The 14,927-nt window shown below is 43.9% G+C and overlaps 1 protein-coding gene across 4 annotated transcripts in view; it reads right to left on the bottom strand.

Moving 5' to 3' along the window:
• Window positions 1-14,927, bottom strand: part of CPNE4 (copine 4) — a 289,357-nt gene that overhangs the window by 9,480 nt on the left and 264,950 nt on the right. For all 4 annotated transcript variants that reach the window (XM_065665582.1, XM_065665585.1, XM_065665583.1 and 1 more), the window contains 2 exons: window positions 9,188-9,242; window positions 1,811-1,862 (listed from right to left, as the gene is read on the bottom strand). In XM_065665582.1, the coding sequence (XP_065521654.1) occupies window positions 1,811-1,862; window positions 9,188-9,242 (107 nt within the window). The remainder of the gene's footprint in view (window positions 1-1,810; window positions 1,863-9,187; window positions 9,243-14,927) is intronic.

Below are 14,927 nucleotides of genomic sequence, written 5' to 3'. Positions count from 1 at the left end.
GTCTTACGCAAAGAACCCAGTAAAGTTTAAATACTAAGTGACATAAGCCAAGGCAAGACCCATAGAGCAGCTCCTTCCTCTTTTTTTAAACCTCCTCTCATTTCCATCCTTACATTTTATTCTGCATACACAGTATGGTCTGCATAGAAAGTTGTTTACTTGCAGGGGGTTTGTCTGTCCAACCTCTGACCTGCTACAGAGATGTGAAAGCCTTTTCAATCAATACAAACCATTATGCAACAATGTCAGTGTGATAAAAGAATTAGCCTTGGACTCAAAAGAGACAGCAAAGGGAGGATAAAAGAAGTGTTCTTTCTATGGACTACTAGGGCATTTCTCTGAAGTACGCAGTTTAAATGTCCTGCATTTAGATGGAGAAACAAAGCTATATTTGAACATTACATAGCACCTAATGCCGACCATTGTTAACCGAGATGTTTTAAACAGATCAGGCCTTCGGTGTTCAGAAGCAGGCAAGCTAACACATTTTAAAGTGTGATGGTACAGACAAAATGGTGAAGTCTGTTTTGCTTCCCCACCTCATCCCCATGCCTTCACTGTGACGAAAGCCTCAACTTCAGGCTGGCTCACAAGCTATACAGGCACATAAATGTAATTTCTGCTTCTTTTAACTCCTTACAAGCAATGTAAAAAACTGTGTGAACACATCAAGCAGCTGTAGGACTTACGCCAAATTACATTTCAAGTGCGTGACCTGCAGTGGCTAGGGCAATCCAACAATTCAAGTGCAACAACAAAACAGAAATGCCCACTGAACTGAAAACAGAGGTCTAGCATTTAGGATGAGTGAACTCTGAGTTCTTTTAATGTCTCCTTCCCTTGAACTGCTTGTCCTCTCTTCTTTCCTCACTCCATTTCCTGGCATCTTAATTGTCATCCTGAACATATTCCACTGACCATGCCTGAAAGAAAGTCCACTGACAAGTCTGAGAAAGGCTGAAAGAAGCAGCTAGAAAATAGATAGAAAATAGGAAGAACATTTTGAAGCACCCATCTCAGTGTCTGGATGGAAGCAGAAGGATGAGGGAAAATAACAACCTGTGGGTTTTAGACAGCAGTGATCATCTGACCAAGACTCTCAGCTAAGTGACAGTCTGGGTTTATTTGTTGGGCTGTTTAGAGATTATTGTTCTGTTACTGTCTTTTACAAAGGTTGTGATTTGTGGCAGGATTCTAGAAAGACAGCATCAGTCACTGATGCTTACAAATACAAGACATCTAGCAACATCTGCTACATGAATCTGGCCTCTGACTACCGAGGATTAGTGATTGATTATGGATAGAACACAATTACACTGTGTTGGAACAGCCTCCTGCTCCATCTACTGTCATGAAAGTATGCCTCCTTCTACAACAGCAGTCCTTAGCTGCTACCCTGACCTTTGGTGCTGGACATGGCTGGGCTGACTTGCAGCAGGCTGCTGCTGCTATTGATCTGGCAGAGTCTGCTTTTGCAACTTCTTAGTTGTACAACCTCTGCTGTTGATGTAGCTGAAGATCTGGGATGAATCTAAAAGACACAGCTTTACTTTAGTGCTTTGCTAGTGATTTGGGGAAGCGCAAGAGCTGAATGTCCGACATGATGTACTTTCAGAGGGACCTATTTGTCAGGAAATTCATGTGTGGCACTTTCTAAGGTTTCTAAAGCCAAGCCAAATGGCTTGGAGCCCATCAGGTTTTGAAAATCCTGGCTGCTCTCTTTAAAAAACACTCAGGGGATACAATAAAAAAAGTAAGCACATTTAGCACACAGCGAAGATACAGCAGTCTGGCCTCATGTGAGTGTTACCTGCACATTCTGGGTTGTCTTCATTGAAATTGATTGCAAAATCATGAGAGACCTGCAGAGAAATGCAAAGAAGAGAAAAAGGCTGTAGTCAGAAAAATTATTCCAAGAGTACTTGCAGTTAAACACCCTTTACATTATTTCTGTGTTAAACCAGAGACCTTGCAAGCTCCCAGCCATTAAATATGAAGTAGAGTCCCCGCTGGAACTCCCCACAGAAATAAAGTAATGAAACCGGAATCAAATTTGTCAATAACAATAAACCCAAGAAAAAAAAATAGCACAAATTAAAGCCAAGTACATGAGGAATCACATAAATACAGTGTCAGGATTGGGCCACCAATGCCAGGCACAGAAGACAGATCTATTGCTGAGATTTAAATGCCACCTCTCCCTCGCTCGGATTCTTGGATTGCAGCAGAAAGCAGGCTGCGAGAGAGCACTGACAGTGGAAGCTCAGGCCCCTTTTGAATCCTGAACTCACTTGTGTGAACAGTTCCTCATTTGAAGGCCACGGCAGTACTGGGAAAATAAGTTATTCTCCAAAGAGATCACAAAAGTCACCTGGACCCACTGTGAAATAATAATGTAAGAGATATAAGGGGTCTGAGCTGGTCAGGAAGTGACATTAGGCTGGGAGGAAATGAAGACTCCGGTCTCTCTGTCTCTTTAAATCTGGCTGTAATAAAATACTACAGAGCTATTTTTAAAGAGGAATGACTGGATACAAAAAAGTTGCTGCTTTTCGACTAAAGCAATGTATGGTATCTTTAGTGGTCTGGGAAAATAATACACAGCTTCTGTATGAACAACTAATGGAAGGCAACGGAAAAAGGTTTGGGGCTTCCCCTATCTGTCACTTACAGTGGTATATGTTAAAATGGTAAATAGTAAATTGGGCTGCTCAGCCTGGAAAAGAGAAGCTGCATGGAGATCTCAGAGCAGCTTCCATGCCTGAAGCAGGCTACAAGGATGCTGGAGAGGGACTCTTCATCAAAGAGTGTAGCGATAGGACAAGGGGTGATGGGTTCCGACTGAAACAGGGCAAGTTCAGGTTAGATCTAAGGCAGAAGCTCTGCCCTGTGAGGGTGCTGAGGCGCTGGCACAGGGTGCCCAGAGAAGCTGTGGCTGCCCCATCCCTGGCAGTGTTCAAGGCCAGGTTGGACAGAGTACTGGGTGACATGGTTTAGTGTGAGGTGTCCCTGCCCATGGCAGAGGGTTAGAACTGGATGATCTTAAGGTCCTTTCCAATCCAAACCATTTTGTGACTATGACTCTAAGTTGGCTAGCTACTGCCAAAGAGAGTTTCTCACACAGACATTGAATTTCCTCATCATATGCAGGCTTTGCTCACCACGGTGAAGCAAAGCATTACTTAGTAAGAGGTTAAACGAAGCAGGACTTCTGTCATGATGGGAATGTGAAATAAAAACTCCCTGAAGAGTGTGCAACCCCTTCAGCCCAGCCAGGAAATTGGTATGTCTACACCAGGCATTAGTTGCCTCTTACAGAGGGTTTGACGTGGCCCGTTCAGGCTACCCTACTTGGCAATGAAAGAAAATGCAGGAAGCCACCTCCTGTGTTCCTTGCTGAGCAGGCACAGAAGAGCAGGGCAGTCAAATACGCTTCAGAGGTGCTCCAGAGCCCTTCTGTCTGGCTGCTCTGTGTGCCTCTTGGTACTCTCTGCCCAGCTGGTATCTGCCAGGCTCATAACCAGCTGCAGGCCAAAGGTAATTGCAGCTGTCAAGAGCAATTATGTGAGTTCTCACTCACTACGATTTTGTTGTTGTTCAATGGCCTTTCTTCTTCCTTTAGACTTTCTGTATTTTATATTAGCTGTACCCCAGAGCAAGAAGGATGGCGATGCATGTTTATTGCTGATTCTTCCATGCCTCTTCAGTGATTTTATGTCTTTGTTCCAAATGCATTTGACATTACAGCTAAAGGAGCATCACAGTTCTTTCCCAGAGCTATGAATACAGTATTTTAATCTCACGTGCAAGCATGGGCTTGATGCTTTTGATGCTATACTTTCTTCAGGATTGCACTATGCAAACAATTTATCTGGTTCTGAGCTATGGCACCCAGGCCAGTATCTAAGGAAAATGAAGGCGACAGTTCAGGCCAATAAGGAAAACCAAGCCTAGTAAGTGTGCACAATGATCCAGAAATTAATACTGCCTGAGCAATGGCTGCCATCCACCCAAAGCAAGTGGCCTTCACACATCGTCATCCTGATGCACCAAGAACAGTGTTAAAATGCATCCTGAAGCCAGGGCAGGAAACATAATGCAGAATTATTGGTTTGTTTCCTATGCTCTCTGAACACTCTATCATGACTTAAAACAAGATTTAAGTGTGATCTGAAGGAGAGAAGCTCTTTGAGCAGCTCCGTGATGGTTCCCAAACAGGAAATCATCACCCAAGGCAAGCCAATATGACACAGCCCTTGTGCACTCTTAGAACTGATAAACTAACGGGGAAAAGGAGGCAGAAGTGTGAACATCTGAGATGCTGGAAACTGGGAATGGAAACAGGACACTTGGCTTTTCAGCAGCAAGCATGTTTCTATATAATCTACTAGGGTGGCTTGTATGATGGATTAATCTAGCAGTCAGGAAATCAGGAATATGTCAAGTCATGCCTACACAGAATGATTGCTTTACTCTGTAAAGAACTGCAGACCACGGTCTGCAGTGGATGTCAGCTTCACAGTAAGAAGTGTCCTCACAAAACTGATTCTGAGTCATGGACCCTGGATTAAGTTTTGGATATGTAGGTGACCCTCTGCTCAGCCCTCCTACTCTTAACATCAGTCCATAAAATCAATCCATAAGAGGAAAGAGAAATTCAGGGCTGCAGAGGTGATTATAAGTGATCATCACGCCAACCCTGGCATTACCTGGGTTGCTGCACAGAACACCACTCAAACCCTGTAAGGACATTTACTTGCACTTGGCTGTGTATCAATCTTTTCCCTCTGCAGGACTCCAGATAAATTATTTAGCAGATACCATCATGGATGTGGGGTTATTAAATCACAGCTGTGCTGGAACTTCCTGCCCCAAAACCGTACCGGTTCTCAGGTAATTTCTTCCAGATTTTTAACAAGCAAAATAAGCAGCTCTATGACACATCATGATGCAGAGGACAGCAGTGTTCCTGAGGATACATCAACTAAGCAAACAGTCTAAAAGACTTGTGCAAAGGCAGATTATAACAGTTTCTTTTTGCTACTGTACAATGCCTTCATTGTCTGTACATACACAGCGACAAGCACCACCATACAGAAAGGCAGCTGTTTGTCAATGTGATGGTACCCGTGAGACCGTTGCAAGAATCAGAACCATACTTCCATGTGCTTATGACCAAGTTAGGAGAAAAGTCACCTTGATTTAACGTAGCAGGTAACTTACTTGTTTTGTATTGGAATGGAATGAAATTCAGTCTCATAGCACGGCCCTTGCTAAAGAGGTTTCTAATTAAGGCTGAAGGGAAAAGAGGATTTCCTACTTTATGAGAATTTTTGAGATGGAAAGGTTTTGGGCTATGAAAGGGCATTTTATTTAAGTTACATCAAAACTTGTTATAGAATCATACAGTGATAGAATGGTTCGGGTTGAAAAGGAACTTAAGATCATATTATTCTATTCTGGCCTTCACATTATTGTTAAACCCTTTTTACTCTACACAAACTTCCTTTTTTCCAAATAAAAAGCTGCTCTGAAACCAAGTTTTTGATTCATTTTGCAAATGCTGACTGTGGATGCCTGAATTCTGAAAATCAGTGATCCTTTCTTCTAAATTGTTCAATCATAGAATTATAGAATCACAGAATAGCTTGGGTTGGAAAGGACCTTAAGCTCATCCAGTTCCAACCCCCTGCCATGGGCAGGGACACCTCACACTAGACCATGTCACCCAAGGCTCTGTCCAACCTGGCCTTGAACACTGCCAGGGATGAGGCAGCCACAGCTTCTCTGGGCACCCTGTGCCAGCGCCTCAGCACCCTCACAGGGAAGAACTTCTGCCTCGTCTCCAACCTGAACTTCCTGTTTCATTTTAAACCCGTTCCCCCTTATCATGTCGCTACAGTCCCTAATGAAGAGTCCCTCTCCAGCATCCTTGTAGGCCCCCTTAAACTAACCACCCCGTCCCAAATAGCTCCAGCTTTCCAGAAACCTCGATGGTGATGGTCTTGGGATTACTTGACAAAATCTGACAAACTCAGGCATGTTTAGGAATGCTTTCTTACTAATTTAAGTCAAGATTGTCAAAACTCCATGAACAACAGATGCATACAAGTGTAAATGCTGAGATGCGCAATGTTGAGCACTTACCTAGGAATAAATTGAACACTATTAAGCCACTGCCAGTCTGAAAATGAAATATGGAATGCCTGCATATTTTGCAAGAGCTTAGACACTAACATTTAAAGAACCATTGCTCAAAGTCTATTATTTTCAGAATGCTCATTAATCAAACAGTTTGGAAGTGGACAGCTTGCATCTTTGGCTAAGACCACATTGTAGACATTTCTGCTTGGCAAAACTTGGCCATTTATTTTCCTTTCTACTTGATTTCTGAGCATGCTGTCCAGTTTTTATGTCTAAATTCAAGTTGCTTGGATAAGGTGACAAATTCTGTTTTCTTCCCTTGGTCTGTTACACATCCTTCTGGTTTGCATATACTTTTTGCCCTCAAGCTCCTGGAAAGTGCAGAAATCAGTGCAGGAATCAGTGCAGGAAAGACCACAGCATTTTTCAAGTCCCTTACCTGTCCAGCAAACCAGACAGTGCAGCATCATAAAGATGCTGTCCTGTTCGTGTAACCGCAGTGAAGTTTAACCCAGCAACTCTTCCCAGCATAAGCACTGAAAGAAGCTTTCATTAAAGATTCAGAAATAACCAAGACTGTCTTAAAACACACTGCAAGTTGTTTTGTACCTCCTCAGGTGTCAACCTGCAGTTCTTCTTTAGGAAAGAAGAGTGTGTTACTGGCAATACACCTGCCAAGAGGCTGTCACAATTCAAGCTTTCTTTTCATTTTAGCAGGAAGTTTTATGCTGCTGTGTGGTTTTTCAGTTCCCCCGAGTTCTGCCTGCTAAGAAATAAGTGTTTGGTTCAGCTTTCTTTCCTCCTCTTCACTCTGAACTTCTGCAGCAGTGTCTGAGTCCGTATTATCTGCCACCTCTTCACTTTACATCAGACTTCTCAGATACTTCTTGATGCAGAAAAGAAGTGATGGGTTGGAGACACTCCCGTGGAATAACCAGCATGTTCTGCAAGTTTCATGTCATAGAAGCTCAAGAGGGGAATATTGCTCTCAGAGGTTTACTTAGATCAAGGAGCAGGGTGATGTACTTGTCAGGGTTTGGGGAAGAAGATTGTATTGCCAAGCATTAGATGAAAGATCTCTAGACTGACGACGAGCATTATATACGGCATTTCTTGCTTCCTTCACTCCCACAGATTCCTTATGCCACTAAGAAACTGCTGGTTTTCTGCTAACAGATGAAGTGTTTCATTTGGAGCTGAGCTGAAGGAAAATAAAGTCAGCGTAATGTAGTGGTGTGCTCTTGAAATGGGAATTCTGTAGCAAGCATGTACAAAAACATGATTTACAGGGGGATCAACCTCAAGAGATTCATAAAGAGCCTGCAGAGGTGGATACCGATACTGTGCTGAAGTGCTAATGTATAATGGTATGTATTTTTCCATGGGGAATAAGAGCTGGCATAGAAAACACTGCTTTTCTTGCAGCATGTAAAGAGATGTGACAAGACTAGAATCTCATTAAACAGACAGGTAGATACTATCCTCCAGCATCTATCCCAGCCAATTAGTAGGCTCAAGACAGTATAAACCCAAGGCACTGGTCTGACAACACCGCAAATGGAGACCTTTCTCCTGTGTGGTGTAGTACACCAAGGAGACCTTGGCAAGAAAATGCAGAGCTTATGGCCAGCCTGAAAGCAACGACTTTCAGCTGATCCTAAATAGCAATGTTAGTATTGATTCCTGATGGATAGTGAGTTACAGGCCTCATTTGTCTAAAGCTTGTGACCAAACATGACATAAATTAGACCTGAATCCACTCTGCCTACTGCTTTTGCCAGGCTGCTTTCCCCTGGCCTTCCCTCACTGTGTTACTGCCATGCACACACAGGTCAGCTTTCATTCAGACCTTTAAGGAGGCTATGTTGCTTAAGTTGTGTGGAGGCTCTCATGGTTACTTAGAAACCCTTGGCAGTGGGAATCAGTTCTACAACCCCTGCAATTTGTCGTTACTGGAAGAAATGAAAGAGGATCTGCTGGTGTGCAGAGGCCAATGTGCTATGAGCAGGTTAGGTCATCTCATGAGGCCTGGAAGCTCAAAAGCCGACACTGAATTAAAATGAAAAGCTGATGAATCCACATGATGGGTGCAGAACTTAAGTGTTCTTACAAAGATTCAACCGACATTTGAGGATGTGAATTATTAGTTGTGACACTGCTGCCATTTAATAAAACAAAAGATGTGTATGACCTGTAATACCTTTGACTGGAAACATCAGAAGAACATTTGAATAGCATGAGATCTGCAGTGCTGCTCTGGTGTCTACAGTGTTACCATATTTTTGAAACAAAAGGTAAGAAGGGGAGACAAGTTCAGAGCAGTCTTTGTTGCTTTTAATTGTATCAGTTTCTTCCATGTTTCCTATTCATCTTGGCAGTGTTCCACATGAAACACCAGCCACTGTTGGCTTTAAATTAACTTTATGATACCTGTGTAGACTGAATTACTAAAGGATTTGCAGGTTTATTGGTTTTGATGCATTAAAGCATCATGATGAGGCTTCACTCTCTTAAAGGGTTTATCTTTCAATTCAGACGTGCAGCCAAGCCAAGCAGGAACATGGAAATGTTGATACAGTTTAAGAAGACAGATACTTCTATGGATTGTGTAGAGCATCACAGGGAGGGATTAAACAATAGCAAAGATGACTCAGTTCTTAATCCAGTTCCAGTTGGATACAGCTATGACAGACACCAAGCTAATTATTTGTCCCTGTCTCCAGCACAAAGCATGGACTCTAGGCCACTCACTGAACCACATCTTCCAAAACTGCGTTCTGCCAAATTCATGCTTGGCAAGTTCTCTTACCAGACCGGCATCCATTAACAAAGCTCTGCCAAGCCCATGACATACTCTGGATGTAACACAAGTCTAGCCTTGATTTCCGGTTTCAGCGAGGTTATCACTGGGTGAGAAAGCCAGACAAATGGAAACAAGCAGTAGGAGCTGTTCCCCCTAACCCCTGTCCTGCATTGAACCATTTCTTGCTTATTTTGTGTCTCATAAACCAAGGAAATAAGGAAATGTCATAAATGCACCTACTTTGTATTCCGGGGGTATCCTTGCTCCAAATCCAAAGGCTGGGAACATTTTGTCACTGGAAAAGAAAAAACCAAAAGCCAAGAGTTCCTACAGAGAAATGCATTTTGTTACAAGCAACACTTTTTCTTCTGTTAAGTATTCATCCAAAATGCAAAGCAGCACAACAGTACAGAAACGGCTTTTAAGTCCAGAGTGTTACATGGCAGACTGGAAAGACATCAGATTAGAGGAGGGGGAGCGTGTGCTGACCAGATGGGGGACTGAAATAGAAGATTTTTCAGGTTAGCTCCTCTTAGTTTGGGGAAGTTAAAATCATTTGGAGAATCCCGAGGGATCAAGATTTCTTGCACTTCACCCACAAATGCAGTAACAGGTGTGTGTTATGCACTCTTCTGGCTGCAGCATGAGAACGAGTTGCCTTAACAGCCTGTAACCACATTTATTTCCTATATAAACGGATGCGCTCCCCAGCTCTGAAAATGGGTGTAGAGGAGACACGACTCTGTAATTACAAGTGTTGGCAGACTTGGGCTCTTACAGTTGTCCAGGTGCGAAAGAGACTTCCGAAAGTAGCTGAAAGAGACAATTCACCCCCCAAACCGGCACGTTCTGTAAAGCTCGCCACCTGCACCTGTAGTAGTTCTACTAAAACATGAGATTGGTTTCATTAGGCACAGGTCGGCTGATAACCTAACCAATGCTGTGGCAGAGTCAGTTGGCTTTCAAACACTACAGTGAAGTTGTTCAACCCACGTTAGGTCTGGAGAGACAAAGATTCCCTGATTCAGAGAACCTGAAAACGTCGAGACTGTTAAAACCCCTTCAGAAACGCACTAATGTCTCACACAGCCCACATGCTGTCAAGCTGCCTCTTCCCAGATGGCAAAGTGGAAAACAACAAGCTGTAAGGAATGTCTCCTCCCTGAGTCAGCAAAGCACTTGATCACACACTTGAGGTTAACAATTCCACCAAACATATGCTTAACTCTAAACACATCCTGAAGCCACTGAACTGTACTCCAGTGTTCCGATGAATCAAACCCCTCAAAGGTTTATCCTGTTCTGCTTACAAAGGTTTCAAGGCCCTTGGAAAAGTTGAGTTCCTATTACCATTATTGGCACTTTCCAAAATTCCAAGAGAGTACAGCAGCTTCAGTGTTCTTTGTGTAGTTCAAGACATTGCCACTCTAAGTATCAACTAAGTAATTCGCTTCCCAGACATACTCAACAAAGATAATAGCACCCACTACAGCTGCTGGGTTATTCTGTCTGGTGTGAAGGGCACCATCGTATTTCTGATAGAAGGTAAAGAAAAATGGAAGGGTTTAAAAGATAGCAGAAATAAGCAGGTCCCCCCCTACCCACATTAGAGTGACCATGAGATGCAGAGATATTCACCAGGTCCTTGGGAAACAGTGTTGACTGACATCTGATGGTTGAGCTCTCACAACTGTTGTCCTGCTACAAAATGAGCTGCTGCATAAATCTAGGGAGCACAATTCTGTGTACCACATGTTGCACTGTGTGACAGTGAGCTTCTTCCTTTCCAAAAGGAAGACTAACATCATTTGCATGGTAATTTGCATGTCAGAAATGAAGTAATTGCTGACATTTAATGCTAACGACCTGCTGATGGACTTCTCTTGGATTCAAGGCTCCTGGAAGTGGGGAAGCCCTTATAAATAGATGCAGAGAATCCAGGAGTACCCTTAAAGGGCAAGAAAGAAGAAGCCATTAAAAAAGAATCTGAAGGGAGAAACAAGTCTTGTTTTACATCAATAATTAAGCATGGTTGGATTAGAAAATCAAACCCTGTGGTGCAGTAAACTAATTGATTTTGGTCAAGAGCAAACAAAGACTAAAGAAGAAATTTACTTAGGTAGAATGTGTCTAAATTCAATAAAGCAACCCAAAAACCTGATGCTGGCAGCAACTCCCCAACCTGGGAGATGCCTAAACCCATACAGTGCTTGCATTTGTACTGCAATGTTTCTTGAGTATAAACAAGCGTAGCACTCTCCTATCTGCAGCTCCATCTTGTGCTCTGCAGCAACTGAGAGGCAGCACAGCCTCCACTGTTACTCAGCACCTGGAGTACCCTACCACCACAGTCAGGATACCTGCCTTCATAGCTGAATCCCCTGCATCTCCTTGAGCAAGTGCTAGTTACTGCTACTATTGCCTTGTGAAAGGGTAAAGCTTGATCGTGTACACCCTCAAGATGGGATTCCATGTGGCTTCTTTTTAAAGGGAGGGCAGGGGTATCCTGGAGTCTGCTCCTGTGCTTACTACTTTCTCTTGCCTCGCTCAGGAGCTGCACACTCTCCTTAGGAAGCTCCTAATTTTCCAGAATTTGGGTACTCTGGTATTCTGATTCAAGCTGCTGGGATCAAGAATTTAACTTTCATGTGCTCCCATGAAAACTTTCAGGTAAGAAGGGAACCTTTTGATTATCACAGAATCATAGAATGGTTTGGGTTGGAAAGGACCTTAATATCGTCCAGTTCCAAGCCCCTGTCACGGGCAGGGACACCTTCCACTACAACAGGTTACTCCAAGCCCCATCCAACCTGGCCTTGAACACTGCCAGGGATGGAGCATTCACCACTTCTCTGGACACCCTGTGCCAGCAACTCAGCACTATCACAGGGAAGAACTTCTGCCTTATATCCAACCTGAACTTCACCTGTTTCAGTTTGAACCCATCACCCCTTGTCCTATCACTGCAGTCCCTGAAGTCCCTCTCTGGCATCCTTGTAGCCCCCTTCAGACACTGGAAGCTGCTCTGAGGTATCACTCATGACACCCCATGCATAAAAAAGGTAAGTATGCTATTCACTCACCACACCTTGTAACTTGTGTCTGACAACTTTCACAATAAACCAGAATTTTAATGCAAGCAATACTTCTTCCATTACACAGAGCAAGGGTTTTAGCTGATACAAAGGTCTCACTCTTCAGAAAGTATGCGGTTTATTTTATAGAGTAACCCTCTCGAGTCTTCCCATTCCTCCCTCACTTTGTCATATGAGAAAAATCCCAGTGACTCAGCCCACTGCCCTCATTCTGCTTATCCTGTACCACTGAGGCACAGCAGGAAAAAAGCTGTGACCCAGAAGGGCAGCCAAGAAGTCTCTGGCTTCCAGGACAACCCCTTATGGTATAGACGCATGACAGAGCTGTTCTACCAGACCCAGGGCTATCACAGCAGCTTGCAGCAGAAAGCAGAGCAGCTTCCCAGCTTTTGGAAGCTATGTCAAGGGTTAGGCCATTCAGGGACTGAAACTACAGTCGGAAAATGAAAAGAAGGTTTCCTCCTGCCTCAAGGATAAATTGCACGCACCAGAGCCTTCAGCCCTGTTTCCTAACCAGACATTTCAGTAGGAAAGGGATCTGCTGTAATGACTTTCCCTCCTTTGTAATTGAAACTCATTCAAAAGGAGAAAAGTGAGAACCAGTTTTCTTTTCCTTTGTGTTGTTTGCTCAAGGCACTTGGGCTTCATTTACACCAGGAAACAGGCCTGGGACCCTGGGTCTAGCCCTGGGACATGACTATAGGCATGGTCTGTTAGCACTCTCCCAACTATACCTGTTAGCACTGGTATAGTGCTTGGTCCTGCCAACCGGCAGGCTCCAGAGACTTCCCAGGGACAGTGCTGGGGACAGCCATGCTTGAGACTGCTCCCAAATGGCACTTTGGGCACCACCAGTTTGTGCTGGGAGGAAGAAAGCTGAGATACAAGGACATGGGCAGTATGACGTCCTTGGCCTCAGGTCACATCAGGATCTTTGACTTGTTTTGTTTAAACCTAGACAGTCCTTGGCATATGCACCATCCTGCTGGAGATAGATTGCTAAAGAGACAGGAGAGAGACAAGAAGTGGAAAACCAAACTGGTTCTGTAAAACATAGAATTTACAATGTCAAGTGAGAAAAAGAGGATTGTGACTCGGCAGCATCTTTATTCACATCCTGGTCACGTTTTACGTTGCTCTTTGTTTTACACAGGTTCCCTTGAAAATGAAAGCTTGGCCTAATCTTCACAAAGCTGAAGAACCTGATGCGAAGATCAAGAAAGCAAAAGCATCAGACTTTGACTTTCATACCTGGTTGCTTAAGGGCCACAAGTACTCATGCAAGTGTGGATGTATATGGCTTCTGGTGCTCTTTCCAGTCAAACAGGCATGTATTACTGAAAGATACCAAAGACTAAGCAGACAGATCTAGGTTATACCCTAAAGATAAAATCAGGGGGGAGGTTCAGGTTCAGTGTTCATATTGGTAAATGTAAATTAACGCACACAGAAAGGAAGTGTCAGGACTTCTGCACAGAAATGCAACCAGCTAAAGACCCTCAATAACCTCAACTCTAATGTAATGTATAGGAGAAAATAAATTCTGAAAGTATCTCACATTATCCGTCTGGAACATTGCTCAGTTTTAGTCACCCATCCTTCAAGCTAACTAAAGGGAACAGAGGAAGTGCAATGACAAATCAGTATATTAATAGGAGTGGAAGGGAGAGCTATACTGCACAGACAGGAAAAAAGATGGATAGAGGCGATAGTAAGGCTTTGTACATTAGTACATTGATACCTTTTTCTGTTTCACCAGTGTCGTGGTTTAAACCCAACCACAAACCTCGTCCACTCACTCCCTCCCCTTCTTGCCCTCCCCCTGCTCCTGGAGGGACGGAGAGGAGAATCAAAAAGAATGCAACTCCCACGGGTTGAGATAAGAACAGTTTAGTAACTAAGGTATAACACAAATCACTACTGCTACCACCAATAATAATAATGATAAAAGAAATAACAAGAGGAAAGAATACAACACCTTAACACCAGCCGACCAATAACTCGCCCCACTCCCCCCAGCCGAGCACCGACCGATACCTCCTCCAACCCCTGCATCCCTCTCGCCCTTCCGGGTCACTCTAAGTTCCATCCTGGGCATGACGTGCTGTGGTATGGAATACCTCTTTGGTTAGTTTGGGTCAGGTGTCCTGTCTCTACTTCCTCCCGGCCTCCCCTCCTCCCTGGCAGAGCATGAGGCTCAGAAAGTCCTTGGCCAGACCAAACACTCGAGCAGCAACTGAAAACATCGGCGTTATCACCACTGTTCCAAGGCCAAAAGATCAAAACACAGCACTGTACTAGCTCCTAAGAAGGAGAAAAACGACCGCTGCTGCTCAACCCAGGACATTATCCACCCCTTATTCCATACCATTCACGTCATGCTCAGATCCCACATCTTCAATATGCCATCACTCTTACATATATATATACATCTACATATACACAGAGAAAAACATCATTTCTTAGTGCATGGACCTATAAAGCTGCTGAGTCCATCTGGTCCATGATGTCAGGCTCCATCTCTTGTAACAGTCTCTCAGAGCAGGAGAGGCTGTGTGCAGTGTTCACACTCATGAATAACCTGGGCAATAGTGTCCATTGCTAAGTCCACCCCTCGATCATGAGTCCATCTCTATGTTGCATCTCTGCCCTGATGGCCTGAAGTGCCATGGGCCCACCATGCTCAAAATAATTCACTGTCCCCTTCAGCAGTTTCTGCAGCTTGTTGCTGGGGACTCCATACAGCCAACTTCCATCTCCAATGCTTCCAAAGCACTGGAGGGGCCCAGTGGACCAGATACTGGCTCATACTGTCCCACACACTCTGCCACTCATGGCTGTCCAGCCTTGGGGAATATCTCTTGTTCCTCCCATATTGTGGTCTA

Source organism: Lathamus discolor, chromosome 2, assembly GCF_037157495.1.
Source record: "Lathamus discolor isolate bLatDis1 chromosome 2, bLatDis1.hap1, whole genome shotgun sequence".
NCBI lineage: Eukaryota > Metazoa > Chordata > Aves > Psittaciformes > Psittacidae > Lathamus > Lathamus discolor.
Note: the sequence above shows the minus strand (reverse complement) of the source record. Positions and strands in the feature narration are given on the sequence as shown.